Here is a 14,333-nt window from a genome sequence, read left to right as displayed (position 1 = left end):
GAGGGGGTGCAGAGCCCAGGGGGCAGCTCCCCTGGCTGTGGCCGTGTCCAGCTGGGGTGTCCCGGTGGCCCAGGGGGTGGCTGGGGGACAGCAGGGCCTGGGGAGGGGGTCTCGGTCCATCCCCTGTCCTGCGGGCAGCTCCTCCAGGGCTGTGATTTCTGTCCCTGGGACGGGGAGGAGGAGGAAGGTGGGAGGAGGAGGAAGGTGGGAGGAGGAAGGCTCCGGGGCTGGTGGGAGCTCAGGGTTATTTCTGTCTCGGCTCCGTGACCTGCCAGGTCACCCTCGGCCGCCCCGTCACTCGCCCACGTGGCCCAGGTGGCGCTGGGCGCTGCGGGACGGCTGCCACACACCCCGCGGGGTTTGTCACAAGACCCGTGGTGCTGGCTGTCACCTCCTGGTGTCACCCCAGGCTGGCAATGAACGCCCCGGGAGCGCCCTAAATAGGTGAACCCTGGCGCTGGGGTGGTTCTGTGTCACCCTGGGGACGGTGACTGAGGCAGGCGAGTGGCTCTGTGGGAAAAAGGGACATCACTGTCACCCAGGTATACCATGATCTGTCCCCCTGCCCTGTCGCTGTAGGACATGAAAGAAAAATGAAATATGAAATATACTCTATGTAAATGAAATATGAAATATGAAACATACTCCATATATATGGATATTAAATATACTCTCTATCTGTGAAAGATGTGAAATACACTCCATATATATGAATATGAAATATACTCTCTATATATGAAATATATGAAATACACTCTCTATATATGAAAGACTGAATATACTCTAAGTATTTCAGGAGGCAAAGAGCACAGAGAAAAGGCTTTTGTTGTCTGATCCTTACTGCCTTTTATAAGGTGTTCTGATAGAGACTTTACATGATTGGGGTGAAGAGGAACGACACCTCCCTGATCCCGTGGGTTAAACCAGAGAAACAGCAAAACCCCACCCGGAGAAAGGTCGTTTGGAGAAAGGAGAGTTGTTTCCCGAGATTGTTTTGAGAAGAAGTTTTCTTGAGACATTTTTCCTTGGGAAAAAGTCAGCGGCTAAAATCTCTCAGGCCCAGAAATATCAGGCCCAGACTTCCCTGCTGGCCACTACACTTCCCTGGCAGGGGAGACACCGTGATCAGCCAGGTGGTTTTCCCAAGGCTCTTCCCTTGCCCTCCAGCTGTGCAGACCCCTGAGATCTCCCCAGATGTTTCCCCAAACTCAACTGCAATAGTTTGTGGCAGTGGGAGACTGAGTTTGAGCTCTTTTGGAGGGAGTCAGAAGCAACAAACAGGATGTTTTCTCTCATGGAAAGTCACCAAAACAAAACAGGAGAGACTTCTCTCTCTCTGTCTCTCAAAGACTGAATGAATCACTGTTTTTTGGGTGGTGCTGACCTGGAGTTCTGAGTTTTGCCTCTTCACACTGCTTGCAGAAAATGAAGAGTTTGAGGTGGGAGGAAGGGCTGGTTTGGAAATTTCATTTCTGGTTTTTTGGTTGTTTTTTTTTTCTTTCCTTATTTTCTTCCTCTTAGTGCGTGTTAATAAAATCTATCTAGTTTACTTTTAAGTTGGGCCCGTTTTGCCTTTTTTCCTCCCAAAAAATCCCGTTTCCCAGAGGTGAAAAAGAGCAGACACTAAATTTGGCAAACGTTATAGGTGTTTCTGCCTGGCTTCCGGAGCAAAAAAAATTCACATTTTCCCTGTCCCAGAAGGGAGCAGGGGCCACCAGGAGCGCTCCCGGTGCCCCCAGGGGTGGCTGTGGCACTGTCACAGCCTGGCATGTCCCCCTGCAGTTCTATATTTGGCCCTGCCCTCTCGGGACCGGTGACACCGCCATCTCAAGTGACACCGGGGAGGGAGGAGGGGTCTATTTTTAGCCCCTGAATGGATCTGGAGCTGGAGCCGGGCTCTGTGCCCCCGCCGAGGCATCATGTTGTGCTGGGTGGGCTCTCCTTCGTGGCTGCTCGAATGGCTCCATCCCCACCTGGGGCTGGGGGACAGGTAGGACGGGCTTTGTCACCTCCCTTGGTTTTGTCACCTCGCCTGGCTTTGTCACCTCCGCGGTGTCCGGGTCCCCGCGGGGCTGGGCTCGGCTCCCTCCCCAGGGCCGGGGCTGTGTCCTGTGTGTTCGGGGTGAGGAAGGCTTAGGAATGTCACTCGCGGGGTTTTAGGGTGGATTGGAGGCGAAATGAGTGAAAAAAGGGGGGTGGGAGGTGTGATGCTGCTGTGGGGAGCACCCCAAAGCCCCTGTGCAGCTTTTGGGATCATCCCAAATCCCCTGTGCAGCTCTGGGGATCATCCCAAAGCCCCTGTGCAGCTTTTGGGATCATCCCAAATCCCCTGTGCAGCTCTGGGGATCATCCCAAAGCCCCTGTGCAGCTTTTGGGATCATCCCAAATCCCCTGTGCAGCTCTGGGGATCATCCCAAAGCCCCTGTGCAGCTGTGGGAGGAATCCCAAATCCCCAGTGCAGCTGTGGGGAGCACCCCAACCCCGGTGCTGCCATACTGGGGAGCAATGGCAGCGGGGACAGGAGCGGGGTGACAGCGGGGACAGGATGGGAGTGGCAGTGACCCCTCTCACTGCCGGCTGCCCTGTGGTCCAGCACAGCCACCCCCATGCCCGGGGCTGGGATTTCCAGCTGGGAACGCGGGAGGATGAGGAGCTGGAAGGGAGGAGCTGGCAGGGAGGGTTTGGGGGGCACACAGCGGTGTCACCCCCGTCCCCGCTGACCCGTCCCCGCCTCGCAGGCATGGATAACTTCGAGTACAGCATCCAGCTGAACGACCGCGAGTGGGCCGAGTTCCTGCGGGCGGCCGAGGAGTGCAGCCTGGCGCCGGCCTCGCTGGCCACGGCCGAGGAGGAGCCCGGCCTCAGTGACATTGAGCCGGGGGACGCAGCGGGACGGGATTGTCCCCGAGGAGGCGACAGCGTGACCGCAGCCGGGCCGGGCGGCCAGCCAGCTCCTCCTGGCACGGTCACCGCGGTCCCACGTGGGGCGGCGGTGGCCGGTGACACCGCCCGGCGCTGCCCGCAGCGTGGGCACCTCTCGGAGCTGCTGTCGGGCAGCCAGGACGAAGCGGAGCTGGGCTCTGTGGGCAGGTTCCTGTGGGACAGCGACAAGGACAGCCGCCTGTCACCCGCTGCCGCCATGCCCAGCGCGCAGAGGAGGCAGCCGCCGAGGCCGCCAGCCGCGGCCACCACGGCCGGGGACACAGCCCAGGACACGGCGACAGGAGGCGGCCGGGACACGGAGCCCTCCGCAGCCCCCGAGCAGGGCAGGGATGAAGCGGGGGGACAAGCGGCACAAGTGGCACAGCCAGCGGTGGTGGCACAGCCAGCGGTGGTGGCACAGCCAGAGGCTCCGGCAGCTTCGGCCCCCGCGGAGGCATCGGCCGAGAAAAGCCCCTCGGAGCCCCGCGGGGACCCCAGCCCGGCCCGGGGGACAGCGGAGGGGGACAGGGCGGGCACGGAGCCCAGCTCCCCGGGCGGATCCCCCAGCGTGGTGAGGCCCAAGGTGCCGGCACAGCCCAGGAAAAGCCGCAGGCAGCGCGGAGCCAGCGCCGCCGAGGGCGACAAGGACACCGCGGGGGCTGCGGCACCGGCCGGGGCCGGGAAGGCGCCCCCGGGATCGCCGATGTCCCCTCGGAAGGGCAGAGGGAAGGACAAGGCGGCCAAGGCAGCGCTGGTCAGGCTGGGCAGCGAGGAGGCTGCGGACGGCAAACGCCCCGTGCCCGGCCCCGGCGGGGACGGCCCCGATCCCGGCGCTGCTCCCCAAAAACCGCGGGGGAAGGAGCCGCAGTCCCCGGGGAAGACAAAGGCCACCAAGTCCCCAAAGGCAGGGCAGGCCGGTGGCTCGGGCGTACGTGACTCTGTCCCCGCGGTGCCTGCCCCGGGGGAAGAGTGCCAGGACATGCCAGGGAAGGCTCTGCAGCCCGGGACAGCGGCAGCGTCTGCAGGGAATGCTGCTGGGGCGGCTGGGGGGCAGCCTGGGGCTGAGATCCCTGCAGTTCCTGCGGCTGAGATTCCCAGGAAAGCCACGGAGATCCCTGCAGTTCCTGCTGCTGAGATTCCCAAGAAAGCCTCGGAGATCCCTGCAGTTCCTGCTGCTGAGATTCCCAGGAAACCCTCAGAGATCCCTGCAGTTCCTGCGGCTGAGATTCCCAGGAAAGCCACGGAGATCCCTGCAGTTCCTGCTGCTGAGATTCCCAAGAAAGCCTCGGAGATCCCTGCAGTTCCTGCTGCTGAGATTCCCAGGAAACCCTCAGAGATCCCTGCAGTTCCTGCAGCTGAGTTTCCCAGGAAACCCTCAGAGATCCCTGCGGTTCCTGTTGCTGAGATCCCTGGAACTCCTGCTGCTGAGATCTCCAGGAAACCCTCAGAGATCCCTGCAGTTCCTGGAGCTGAGATTCCCAGGAAAGCTTCAGACATCCCTGCAATTCCTGCTGCTGAGATCCCTGCAGTTCCTGCACCTGAGATTCCCAGGAAAACCTCAGAGATCCCTGCGGTTCCTGCAGCTGGGATCCCATGGGAGCCTGCAGCTGTGATTCCCAGGAAGCCTGCAGCTGGAATCACTTGGGAGCCTGCAGCTGGGATCCCCAGGATTCCTCCGATGGGGATCCCCTGGGAGCCTGCAGCAGGGATCCCCAGGAGCCCTACAATTGAGATCCCCAGGATCCCTGCAGCCGAGATCCCGAGGATCCCTGCGATTGAGATCCCCTGTGAGCCCCCAGCTGGGATCCCCACGATCCCTGCAGTTGGGATCCCCACGATCCCGGCAGCTGGGGTCCCCTGGGAAGCTGCAGCTGAGCCCCCCAGGGCGGTGAGCCCCCTGTGCTTTGCTGATGGAGCCTCAGCCAAGCCCAACTCCCTGGACGTGACGTGGCCCGAGATGTACGAGTACCTGTTCTGTGACTCCCAGGAGGAGGAGGAGGAGCCGGGCGGCTCCCTGGAGGGCAGGAGATCCCCCATGCAAAGGGAAATCTCCTGGCCAGAACTCTACGAGTATTTTTTCAACGAGCCGGAGGGAAGCAGGAAAAAAGGCAAAGCCAAGGAGAGGAGGAGGAAGAAGCTGAGCGGTTCTGGGCTGCAGAAGGAGGCTCCCGGCTCGGCCCCGGGAGAGGACACCGTGGTCATCCCAGTCCCTGACGTGTATGAACACTTCCGCCCCCAGGGACCCCAAAACAGGATGGGCTGGAGAGGGATTTTCTCGATGCCTCCGGCCTCCGAGGTGAAGAGAGCCGTGAGGGCTCTGAGGTCCCTGCTGCAGAGGCAGAGCCGGCTGGGGGGAGGCCGAGCCCCGAGCTCCTCCCAGGCCCTGGTGCCCCGGAGAGCCGGGGAGGAGCTGGCCCTGGTCCCGCTGGGAGGAGCCCAGGTGTGGCCAGGAGATGCCCTGGCACTGACAGGTAAATCCTGGTGTCCCCTGTGGGGACGTGGCCCGGGCTGTGTCACCCTGGCTGTCCCCTGGGATGATCCCTCTGTCCCCTTGGGCTGTCCCTTGGGATGATCCCTCTGTCCCCTTGGGCTGTCCCTTGGGATGATCCCTCTGTCCCCTTGGGCTGTCCCTTGGGATGATCCCTCTGTCCCCTTGGGCTGTCCCTTGGGATGATCCCTCTGTCCCCTCAGGTTTCCCTTGGGATGTTCCCTCTGTCCCCTCAGGTTTCCCTTGGGATGATCCCTCTGTCCCCTCAGGTTTCCCTTGGGATGTTCCCTCTGTCCCCTCAGGTTTCCCTTGGGATGATCCCTCTGTTCCCTCAGGTTTCCCTTGGGATGTTCCCTCTGTCCCCTCAGGTTTCCCTTGGGATGATCCCTCTGTCCCCTCAGGTTTCCCTTGGGATGTTCCCTCTGTCCCCTCAGGTTTCCCTTGGGATGATCCCTCTGTCCCCTCAGGTTTTCCCTTGGGATGATCCCTCTGTCCCCTCGGGCTGTCCCCTGGGATTCTCCCTGCCTCTGTCCCTGTGCTCCTGGCCTGGGGTGGAACAGGGAATGTGGGACTGTAAAACCCTGATCACAAAAAACACCCCCCGGAGACCTCAGAGGTCACCTCGGCGTTGCCTGTTCCTGGAGGCGAGTGAGAAAAATGGGAATAAAGCTGAGATTCCCAGGAAACCCTCGGCTCACGAGGACAGGCAGGGGGTTTGGCTCTGAGCTTAAATGATGCTCAGAGCCTCAGGGTTAATATCAAACCCAAACAATGAGGGAGCCATCCCAAAGGGAGCCTCAAAGCCGAGCTTCCAGCCTGTTTGCACGGAGAAAAAAAAAACCAAAACCAACCCTTTGAGGTGGTCACAGCTAATTAATCAGCCGGCTTTAATTAAAAGCCTGATCAAATGAATAGGAGCAAAAATAACCTGATCTTGAGATCCGCCTGCAGGTTGTTCCTGCGGGCTGGAAGTGCAGCAGGGCGGGGAATGCTGAGCACTCAGGGAGGAGGCAGGAGCGGGGTGCGAGGCCCGGGGGGACGCTGAGCACCCTCAGGTCTTGTCCTGGAGCTGGGTGTGCCTGGGGACACTGGTGACAGGAAGGGGACCTTGCCTGCGCCCCCAGGAACGGCTCTGCCCCAAATCTGATCCCGGGGGCCAATTCCAGGCACCACAGAGAGCTGGGAAGATCTGCAGGGTGAGGCAGCCTGGGGTGGTTTGACAAACATTTCCGCGGGGGTTTGGACAAAGGGTGAGGCTGAGGGTGGTGACAGACGTGCCACTGTCCTTTGGGGACGCACGGACCCCTCTGCCTTCACCCCCGGTGCAAAACCCCCTTCAGGGACCATTTCCCCGGGGGAGCCAGGGGTTTGCTGTCCCGGCGGGAGGGCAGGGGGTGGCAGAGGAGGTGGCACACGCAGACCTGGTGCTGCTGTCGTGGCAGGAGCAGCAGAGGACCCGCGGGTGCTGAGCCACAAGGACATGTGCCTCGTCTTCTGCGCCTTCGCCTCCTGGGCCGTCAAGACATCTGACCTGCAGGCTCCGGATGCCTGGAAGACCAGTACGTGCAGTGCCCGCCTGGAGAGGGGTGGGAAGGGCTCTGGGGGGCACCTGGCAGGGAGGGAAAAGCGGGGTATTTATACCTGCAGCTGCCCGCGGGGGAGCGCAGCCTTTTCCTGGTTCTGCAGAGTCGTTCCCGTGCCTGGTCTCTCCTCTGATCCTGATTCCTTTTGTGCTCGTGACAAAGTGGCTGGAGCTAAGCCTTGGTCCTGCTCCATCCAGCCCCTGGCAGGGAGCAGTTGGTCAGGATTTCTTTAGGACCTGGAGGGAGCAGGTTTAGATTCCCTCATCCCAGCCAGGACACAATTCCCGTGTTTTCCTGAGGTTTAATCCTCTTCCCTCAAACACAGCTCAGCCGAGCCCTCATCCTCCTGCAGGGAGAGGCATCATCACCCTCCTGCAATTCCCTGCAGATCTGTGGGGTTCTCTCCCCTCCTCTCCAACCCCAGCCCCTGGAAGCTGGTGGGGAGAGAGGAAAGCGAGGAAACCCAAATTCACCGAATCCCACGGGAGCGGGGACGGCTGGGTGGGCAGGGAGTGGCCCAGGGAGAGCAGCAATCCCAATTCCTGCCCTGGACACAGCGGGTCCAGCCCTGGAGAGCCCTCCCAGGGCAGCATTCCTCACTCCTTGCCCCTGCAGAGGCCTTTCCATGGGAAGAAATGCCAGCACCGAGGCTTCCTGCTGCTTTTCCAGGCGAGGAATGTTCCCTGCTAAGGTCACCAGGAAGCCGACACCCCTGGCTGGGAATAGCTCCTGAGCTAAGGCTGCTCGGTGTCATCATCACAAGCAGCTCTTGGCCTGTTCTCCCCGGGCTGCTGAGGTTTTTTGGGATGGAGGACGTGGCCCTGGGAAAGGTGTGGAAAGCGGGATCCGCTCCTCGTGCCCCCAGGGTGGAATAACCCGGAGAGGAGGGAGGCAGGATCGGCTCCGCACCCCGGAGCAGCGATTCCCTCTGGGCATTTGGGCTTCCAACAAGCTGAGTTTTACGTTCCTCTAACACATAAATCACAATTCCAGTCTGAATTTGAAGCGTGGAGCCCAAAAAACCACGGCTTGGGTTCCTGCTTTTGCTTGGGAATTGAGGGAACTTAAAATCCCTCATAAACCAAATCAGAAGCGTTGGGTGCAAGCACAGAGCAGAGCTTCATCTGCCTTTCGTCCCCATTAGTTGTTCCTTGTTTTTTGTTTTGGATTTTTGGATATTTTCTGCTTTTGGCTGGGACCAGAAAATTCCCAGAAAAATCCCCCAAATGGGATTGTTTTTTCTTGGCATCTTCCTGCTCCAAACAGAAGCAGGAAATGAAGGTGCTGTCCTGAAGCCCTGGTGGGGATTCTGTGGTGTATCTTTCTCACCCTAGACCAAATCTCCACCTGAACCTGTGACTCCAAAAAATCCATGAAATCCCCAACTGGATCTGTGTATCCACCCAATCCATTAAATCCCCAACTGGATCTCTGTATCCAACCAGTCCATGAAATTTTTAGAATCTCTTGCTAACCAATCATATCTGTAAGCTTTTCCTGTCTCATCTTCCCCAACAATCTCCAACTGGATCTCTGTATCCACCCAATCCATTAAATCCCCATCTGGATCCAACCAATCCATGAAATCCTCATCTGGATCTCCACTGAATCTCCCTTTGGGTCTCTGTATCCACCCAATCCATGAAATCCCCAACTGGATCTGTGTATCCAACCAATCCATGAAATCCCCCTCTGGATCTCTGTATCCCAACCCACTGCCCATCACCGAGGGAGCCTATTGAGCATTTCCCTTAAAACCAACCGTTTATTTTTTGTAACGGAACGGTGACGTCTCCATGCACCCAAACCCCGGGACTAGATGTGGCCTGTCGGGCTGTGGGCACGGGGAACTCACTGGGAACAAATTCCGTGTGGAAACCAAAAGTCAGGAGGGGGCTGGGGGAGGGAGAGGGGTGACCCCGCTGTGTCCCACCGGCTGGGAAAAGACCCCGAGGTGCGGGAGGAGCGCGCGGGGTCACAGCGGGAACGTGTCGGGCTCTTTTCCAGTGTTCCTGGCGAGCTTCGGCACCCTCTCGGCCATCCGCTACTTCCGACGGCAGGTCAGGGAAGGGCACCCCCGGACTTAACCCCCGCCACGCCGGAGCCGCCGCCGCGGGGGCCGGCGCGGGCAGAGCCCGGGACTTTGTTGGCTGGAGGAGCCTGGAGGCAGCACCGAGGACTTCTCCGAAGCCACCCCCGGCGGGACAGGACGGCACAGAGGGGACAGGAGGTGACGGCAGGGACAGGACGGGACAGGAGCTGGCACTGCCGTTCCCTGGGAATGCCCCGTGCCTGCTCCCTCCTCCCCGCTGGAGTCACCCGGCGGCACAAGAAGGCGCTGGGAGGCCCCACAAAAGAGCCGGGATGTCCGTGAAGGAGCAAAAGACAGCTTTAGGACGAGCTTGGCTAAGCCCGGCCTGGGCAGCAGCTCCAGGGGGACAGACGGAGCGGCCGCTCCCCTGGCAGAGCCCGGCGCTCCCCGTGACCGCCTGGATCCCTCCGGGAGCGCTCAGGATCTTCATCCTCTGGATTCCACTTCGAGAAGTCCCAGCTTGGGGATAAGGTTTCTGTCGCACGTGGCATCCAGTGGCATGGATGGCTCTGTCCTTGGGGACAGCTGAGACGGGGACATGTCCCCGTCCATCCCTGGGGACAGCTGAGGTGGGGACGTGTCCCCATCCATCCCTGGGGGCAGCTGAGACAGGGACATGTCCCCGTCCATCCCTGGGGACAGCTGAGGTGGGGACGTGTCCCCATCCATCCCTGGGGGCAGCTGAGACAGGGACATGTCCCCGTCCATCCCTGGGGACAGCTGAGGTGGGGACGTGTCCCCATCCATCCCTGGGGGCAGCTGAGACAGGGACATGTCCCCGTCCATCCCTGGGGACAGCTGAGGTGGGGACGTGTCCCCATCCATCCCTGGGGACAGCTGAGACAGGGACATGTCCCCATCCGTCCCTGAGGACAGCTGAGGTGGGGACGTGTCCCCATCCATCCCTGGGGACAGCTGAGACAGGGACATGTCCCCATCCGTCCCTGGGGACAGCTGAGGTGGGGACGTGTCCCCATCCATCCCTGGGGACAGCTGAGGTGGGGATGTGTCCCTGTCCGTCCCTGGGGACAGTTGAGGTGGGGACATGTCCCCATCCATCCCTGGGGACAGCTGAGACGGGGACATGTCCCCATCCGTCCCTGGGGACAGCCGAGACGTGGACATGTCCCCATCCCTCAGGGGCAGGGGTCACCCGAGGGAAGGGACAGCCCGGGAGGGTCCCTGGGGACACGCACAGGGTGGGAAGGGGGCTGAGAGCTCCGGGAAGTGTCAGGAAAGGGGACAGGAGGATGTCGGAGAGGAGAGAGAAGGACATTGGGCGGGTTTGGTGGTGCCAATCGGCGGGAAAAGGGTATTTGGGGGTTGATTTATTTCCTTTTGTGCCTCCCAGAGAGGCCGGGGGAGATGTGGGGTGAGCAGAGTGTGGGGCTGGGGAGGGCTCGAGGAATGGAAAACGGGGGGGAAAGAACAAAATGGTTCCATTTTCCCCCCTCTCCTCCAAATTATCCAGGAGGAATTTCCTTCCAGGGTGGGGTTGGGATCCACCCGAGGCTCCGGGGGCTGCGCTGGGGTTTGTGTCCTGAATCAGAGAGGGGAATCAGAGTTCCTGCCCTCGTGTTTGATGTGTATTTAACAAACATTTGTTTGTTAACTGGGGTGTGCAGGGCTGGGCTGGGGGCCGTGGGTCGTCACTGCCGGCGAGGTGTGGGGCTGGGAGTCAGAGGTGGACGGGACGAGGAGGAGGAGGAGGAGGAGGAGGACAGATGGAATGTGCTGGAAGCTTCTAATAAAGTTCTGTCTCATTTACTACTCCTGTGTCCGTCCCCTCTGTGGGGAAGAACTCCAAATCAGGCACAAATCTGTGCAGCAGAGGTTTTATTGTGGATGTGCTGGGGATGTGCTGGAGAGAATAAAATGATGCAAACCACGGAGCAAACTCTCTGACCTGCAGCTGATACGCCTCAGGTGGATATTTAATGTATTGATTGTATCGAAGGGGTTTTTACTATTATATTTACTATTTAAGGAGTAAATGCTTATGTAAATTCTTGTATGTATTCTAAAGTGTAAATCCTTTTATCATTTATGATTATATTTAAGGAGTAAATGCTTATATAAATGCTTATATTTATTTTAAGGACTGAATGTATCTATTATATTCACTCTTATATTTAAGGAGCAAATGCTTTGGGAGCGAATTGCTTGACACAAGACACTCCCTTGCCTTGGGAGTCAAGTTCTGCTTTTCACCGTTTTCCATTTTCCCCCCCTCAACTCCCAATCTTATTTCTGTTTGTTTTGTATGGAATTAAAATCCCTGAAGCTGGAAAAGCCCTCGCGGACATGGGGAGGGAGCTGTTAAAGGAGTCTTGGGTTTTGCAAGGGGATAAATCAATGCCTTGGACACAGAAGTGCAGGAGCTGCGAGTTTTGGAGCCCTGGGGACAGAGCAGGGCTGGGGCTGTGTCCCCTGTCCTTGGCTCAGCCCCTGCCCCTCTGGGACACGGCCTGGTGACGCTGTTTTACCCCACAGCGACACAGACTCCGGGGTTCAGGAGGCTGAAAAGGACTCCTTTAGTTTTCGGGATGTGTGTCCCTTTTACACATTTTCACACAGACCAGTGTGATGGGGGACACAAAGGCAAAACCTCTTCACTGACATTGGTCGGAGCAGAGGGACAGCAAGGAGAAATCCCTCCCAGGGAAAAGGAATGAAAACAAATTTGCAGCTACAAGAACATTGTCTCCTGTTTACAGAAAATTCCCTGGGAAAGGAATTTCGGAAAACCAAAACACCTCAGGCAGGGAACCAGGGCTACAGCCTGACTCCAGTCAGGACTCCAGGCAGTAGAAATCAGAAGGTTTTATTTACAATTCACTCATTTTATCACATGCTAAGAAGGCACGGTACTGGTCCAGAGGGCTGACACCTCTCCCATCGGCTCAGTGACAGAAATAGCAAACAACACCTGTCCTCATGGGAAAGGAACATGGTCTACACAAGGTTGTTTTGGGAAAAACTGTTGAGAAGTTTCCTTTGGGAAGAGCTCAGCCATTCTCAGGCTCAGAAAATATCGGGTCCACACCCCTCCGGCCCCAGCAGCTCCTCTGGAGGATCAGTGAGCAGGAGGCAGCGCCCAGCAGCACAACCTCCATCCCTGCTCCCGCTTCCCTCGGGATTCTGCACCCGGGAACAGCTGGAGCTGCATCAGGAACAGCTGGAGCTGCAACCCAGATGTGATACGTGATAGTACATGTGTGATATTATATGTGTGATACTATGTGTGTGGTATGTGTGATATCATATAGGTGACATTATGTATGCAATATTATGGAGGTGATATTATATGTGTGATATTAGATAGGTGATATTAGATAGGTGATATTAGATAGGTGATATTAGATAGGTGCTATATAGGTGATCTTATATAGGTTTAAACCTCACAAATTCAACATTTCCCCCCTTCTTTCACACACTAGAATTCAGTAACAAACCACGGCGAGCCTGAAAATTTTGCTCTATCTAAGATTTTTCTTCCCCCCCCGCCCTCCTGTTTTCCCCCCTTCTTCTCCAGCACGAGGAATTTCGGACAGACCATTTTTATCCCATTTTTACCCCATTTTTATCCCATGTTTATCCCATTTTGTTCCCATCGGGGTTAAGAAACCCAAGGATTTCTCAGGAAACCGAGGGGCTTTGGTCTCCCGCGGGCAGCCAGGAGCTCGCAGCGCTGCCGGCACGAAGGCAGCGACCTTTGGGTGCATCCTCCGAGCCCCGGGGCTTCCATCGCTCCGTCCCGGCCGTGCCCGCTCGGCGCCGCCTCATCTGACACCGCCCCGGTGCCAGGAGCATGAAAAAGTCAGGCAGGTGCTGCCCGTAATTCATCCCGCCCGGACGCTCCAGGGATGCCTCTTCCCCCTTTTTATTTTTGTTTCTTTTTATTTCCTTTTTTATTATCATTTTTTTCCCTTTTTTCTCTTTTTCTTTATTTTTCTTTTTCTTTCTTTTTTTTTCTTTTTTTTAAAAATTTTTATTCTCCAGTCATGGTTTTGGGAGCAGCACCTCCTTCATTTGGATTTTTCTTTTAGAATTTATTTATCTTTATTTTTAATATATTTTTTTCTTTCTTTTTTTTTTTTTTCCCTCCCTTCACCTCTCGGTGATGAAACCCTAGCAGAGATTCCCACTTTATTTCTTTTCTTCCCATTTTCCTTCTTTTCTTCCCATTTTTCTTAATTTCTTCTTCTTTTCCCTCTTTTCTTCCCATTTTTCTTCCCAATTTTCTTCTTTTCTTCCCATTTTCCATCTTTTCTTCCCCTTTTTCTTCATTTCTTCCCATTTTTCTTCCCATTTTTCTTTAATTTCTTCCCATTTTCTTTAATTTCTTCCCATTTTCCTGTCTTTTTCCCCCATTTCTCTGGGGATTCTCCGGCTTTTCGCTGCCCTCCAGAGGGATTTTTTGGTGTTAACGCTGCGCCAGCCCCATCAGGGCAGAGGGAGAATTTCTCCGCGTTTTTTGGTGGATTCTCCCACCCACAGGGCGCTCGGGGAGTTGCTCCTCACAGCCCGGAGCGGAGATATATATATAAATATATATAAAAATATATAAATATCCATATTTTTCTCTCTATATTTAAAAATATATTATATATAAATACATATAACTATATATATAATAACATTATATATTTATATATAATATAAATATACAATAAACACAAATATATTTAGATGATTAAATATTAAAATTTCATATATCGATACGTTTATCAATTGATAATTTAAAAATTAATTTTTATAATGTTATATTTTTAAAAATCAATATATCTTTTAATATTTAAATATATCTATATATTATATTTAAATATATCTATAAATTTATAAATATATAAATATATAAATATATAAAGTATATTATATTAAATATAATATGAAATTATAATGTCTATTTACAACATCTATTTATATAATATACTTCTATATATAAATTATATATTTTCAACTTATAAAATTTAAAAATCCAGGAACAGGCTGGGTTTTGCTACACCCTGCGTTGTCTTACTGAGAATTCTTCCCAAAGCCAAAGGAGCAGGTTACAAGCTCCACTTTCTGCTGATTTTTAATTTTTTTTCCCCGTAAATTTCACCATTTATTCTTTGAGGGACAAACTCTGTGGGGACTTTGGTCAAGGATTGTAACCTGGTTCTGTGTTTTGGTTTTCCGAAATTCTTCTCCCAGGGAATTTTCTGTAAACAGGAGAAATGTTTTTGTAGCTGTACCTTTGTTA

At 55.4% G+C, this 14,333-nt stretch overlaps 1 protein-coding gene across 1 annotated transcript; it reads left to right on the top strand.

Moving 5' to 3' along the window:
• Positions 1–1,826: 1,826 nt before the first annotated feature.
• Positions 1,827–10,005, top strand: PERM1 (PPARGC1 and ESRR induced regulator, muscle 1). The gene is made up of 4 exons (XM_066203242.1): positions 1,827–1,990; positions 2,739–5,393; positions 6,853–6,969; positions 9,001–10,005. Exons 2-4 carry the CDS (start codon positions 2,741–2,743, stop codon positions 9,078–9,080), a joined length of 2,850 nt encoding a protein of 949 aa, XP_066059339.1. The 5' UTR covers positions 1,827–1,990; positions 2,739–2,740; the 3' UTR covers positions 9,081–10,005.
• Positions 10,006–14,333: the final 4,328 nt, after the last annotated feature.

Source organism: Chamaea fasciata, unplaced genomic scaffold (genome assembly GCF_029207755.1).
Source record: "Chamaea fasciata isolate MVZ Bird 193981 ecotype frontalis unplaced genomic scaffold, bChaFas1.0.hap1 SCAF_23, whole genome shotgun sequence".
Classification (NCBI taxonomy): Eukaryota; Metazoa; Chordata; class Aves; order Passeriformes; family Sylviidae; genus Chamaea; species Chamaea fasciata.
Note: the sequence above shows the minus strand (reverse complement) of the source record. Positions and strands in the feature narration are given on the sequence as shown.

Bases quoted from the DNA above. Each gene is read 5' to 3' on its own strand.
- PERM1 (XM_066203242.1), top strand. From the start codon at position 2,741: ATGGATAACTTCGAGTACAGCATCCAGCTGAACGACCGCGAGTGGGCC. The intron at 5,394-6,852 runs GTAAATCCTGGT...CTGTCGTGGCAG, and splicing joins AGATGCCCTGGCACTGACAG to GAGCAGCAGAGGACCCGCGG. The intron at 6,970-9,000 runs GTACGTGCAGTG...GCTCTTTTCCAG, and splicing joins TCCGGATGCCTGGAAGACCA to TGTTCCTGGCGAGCTTCGGC.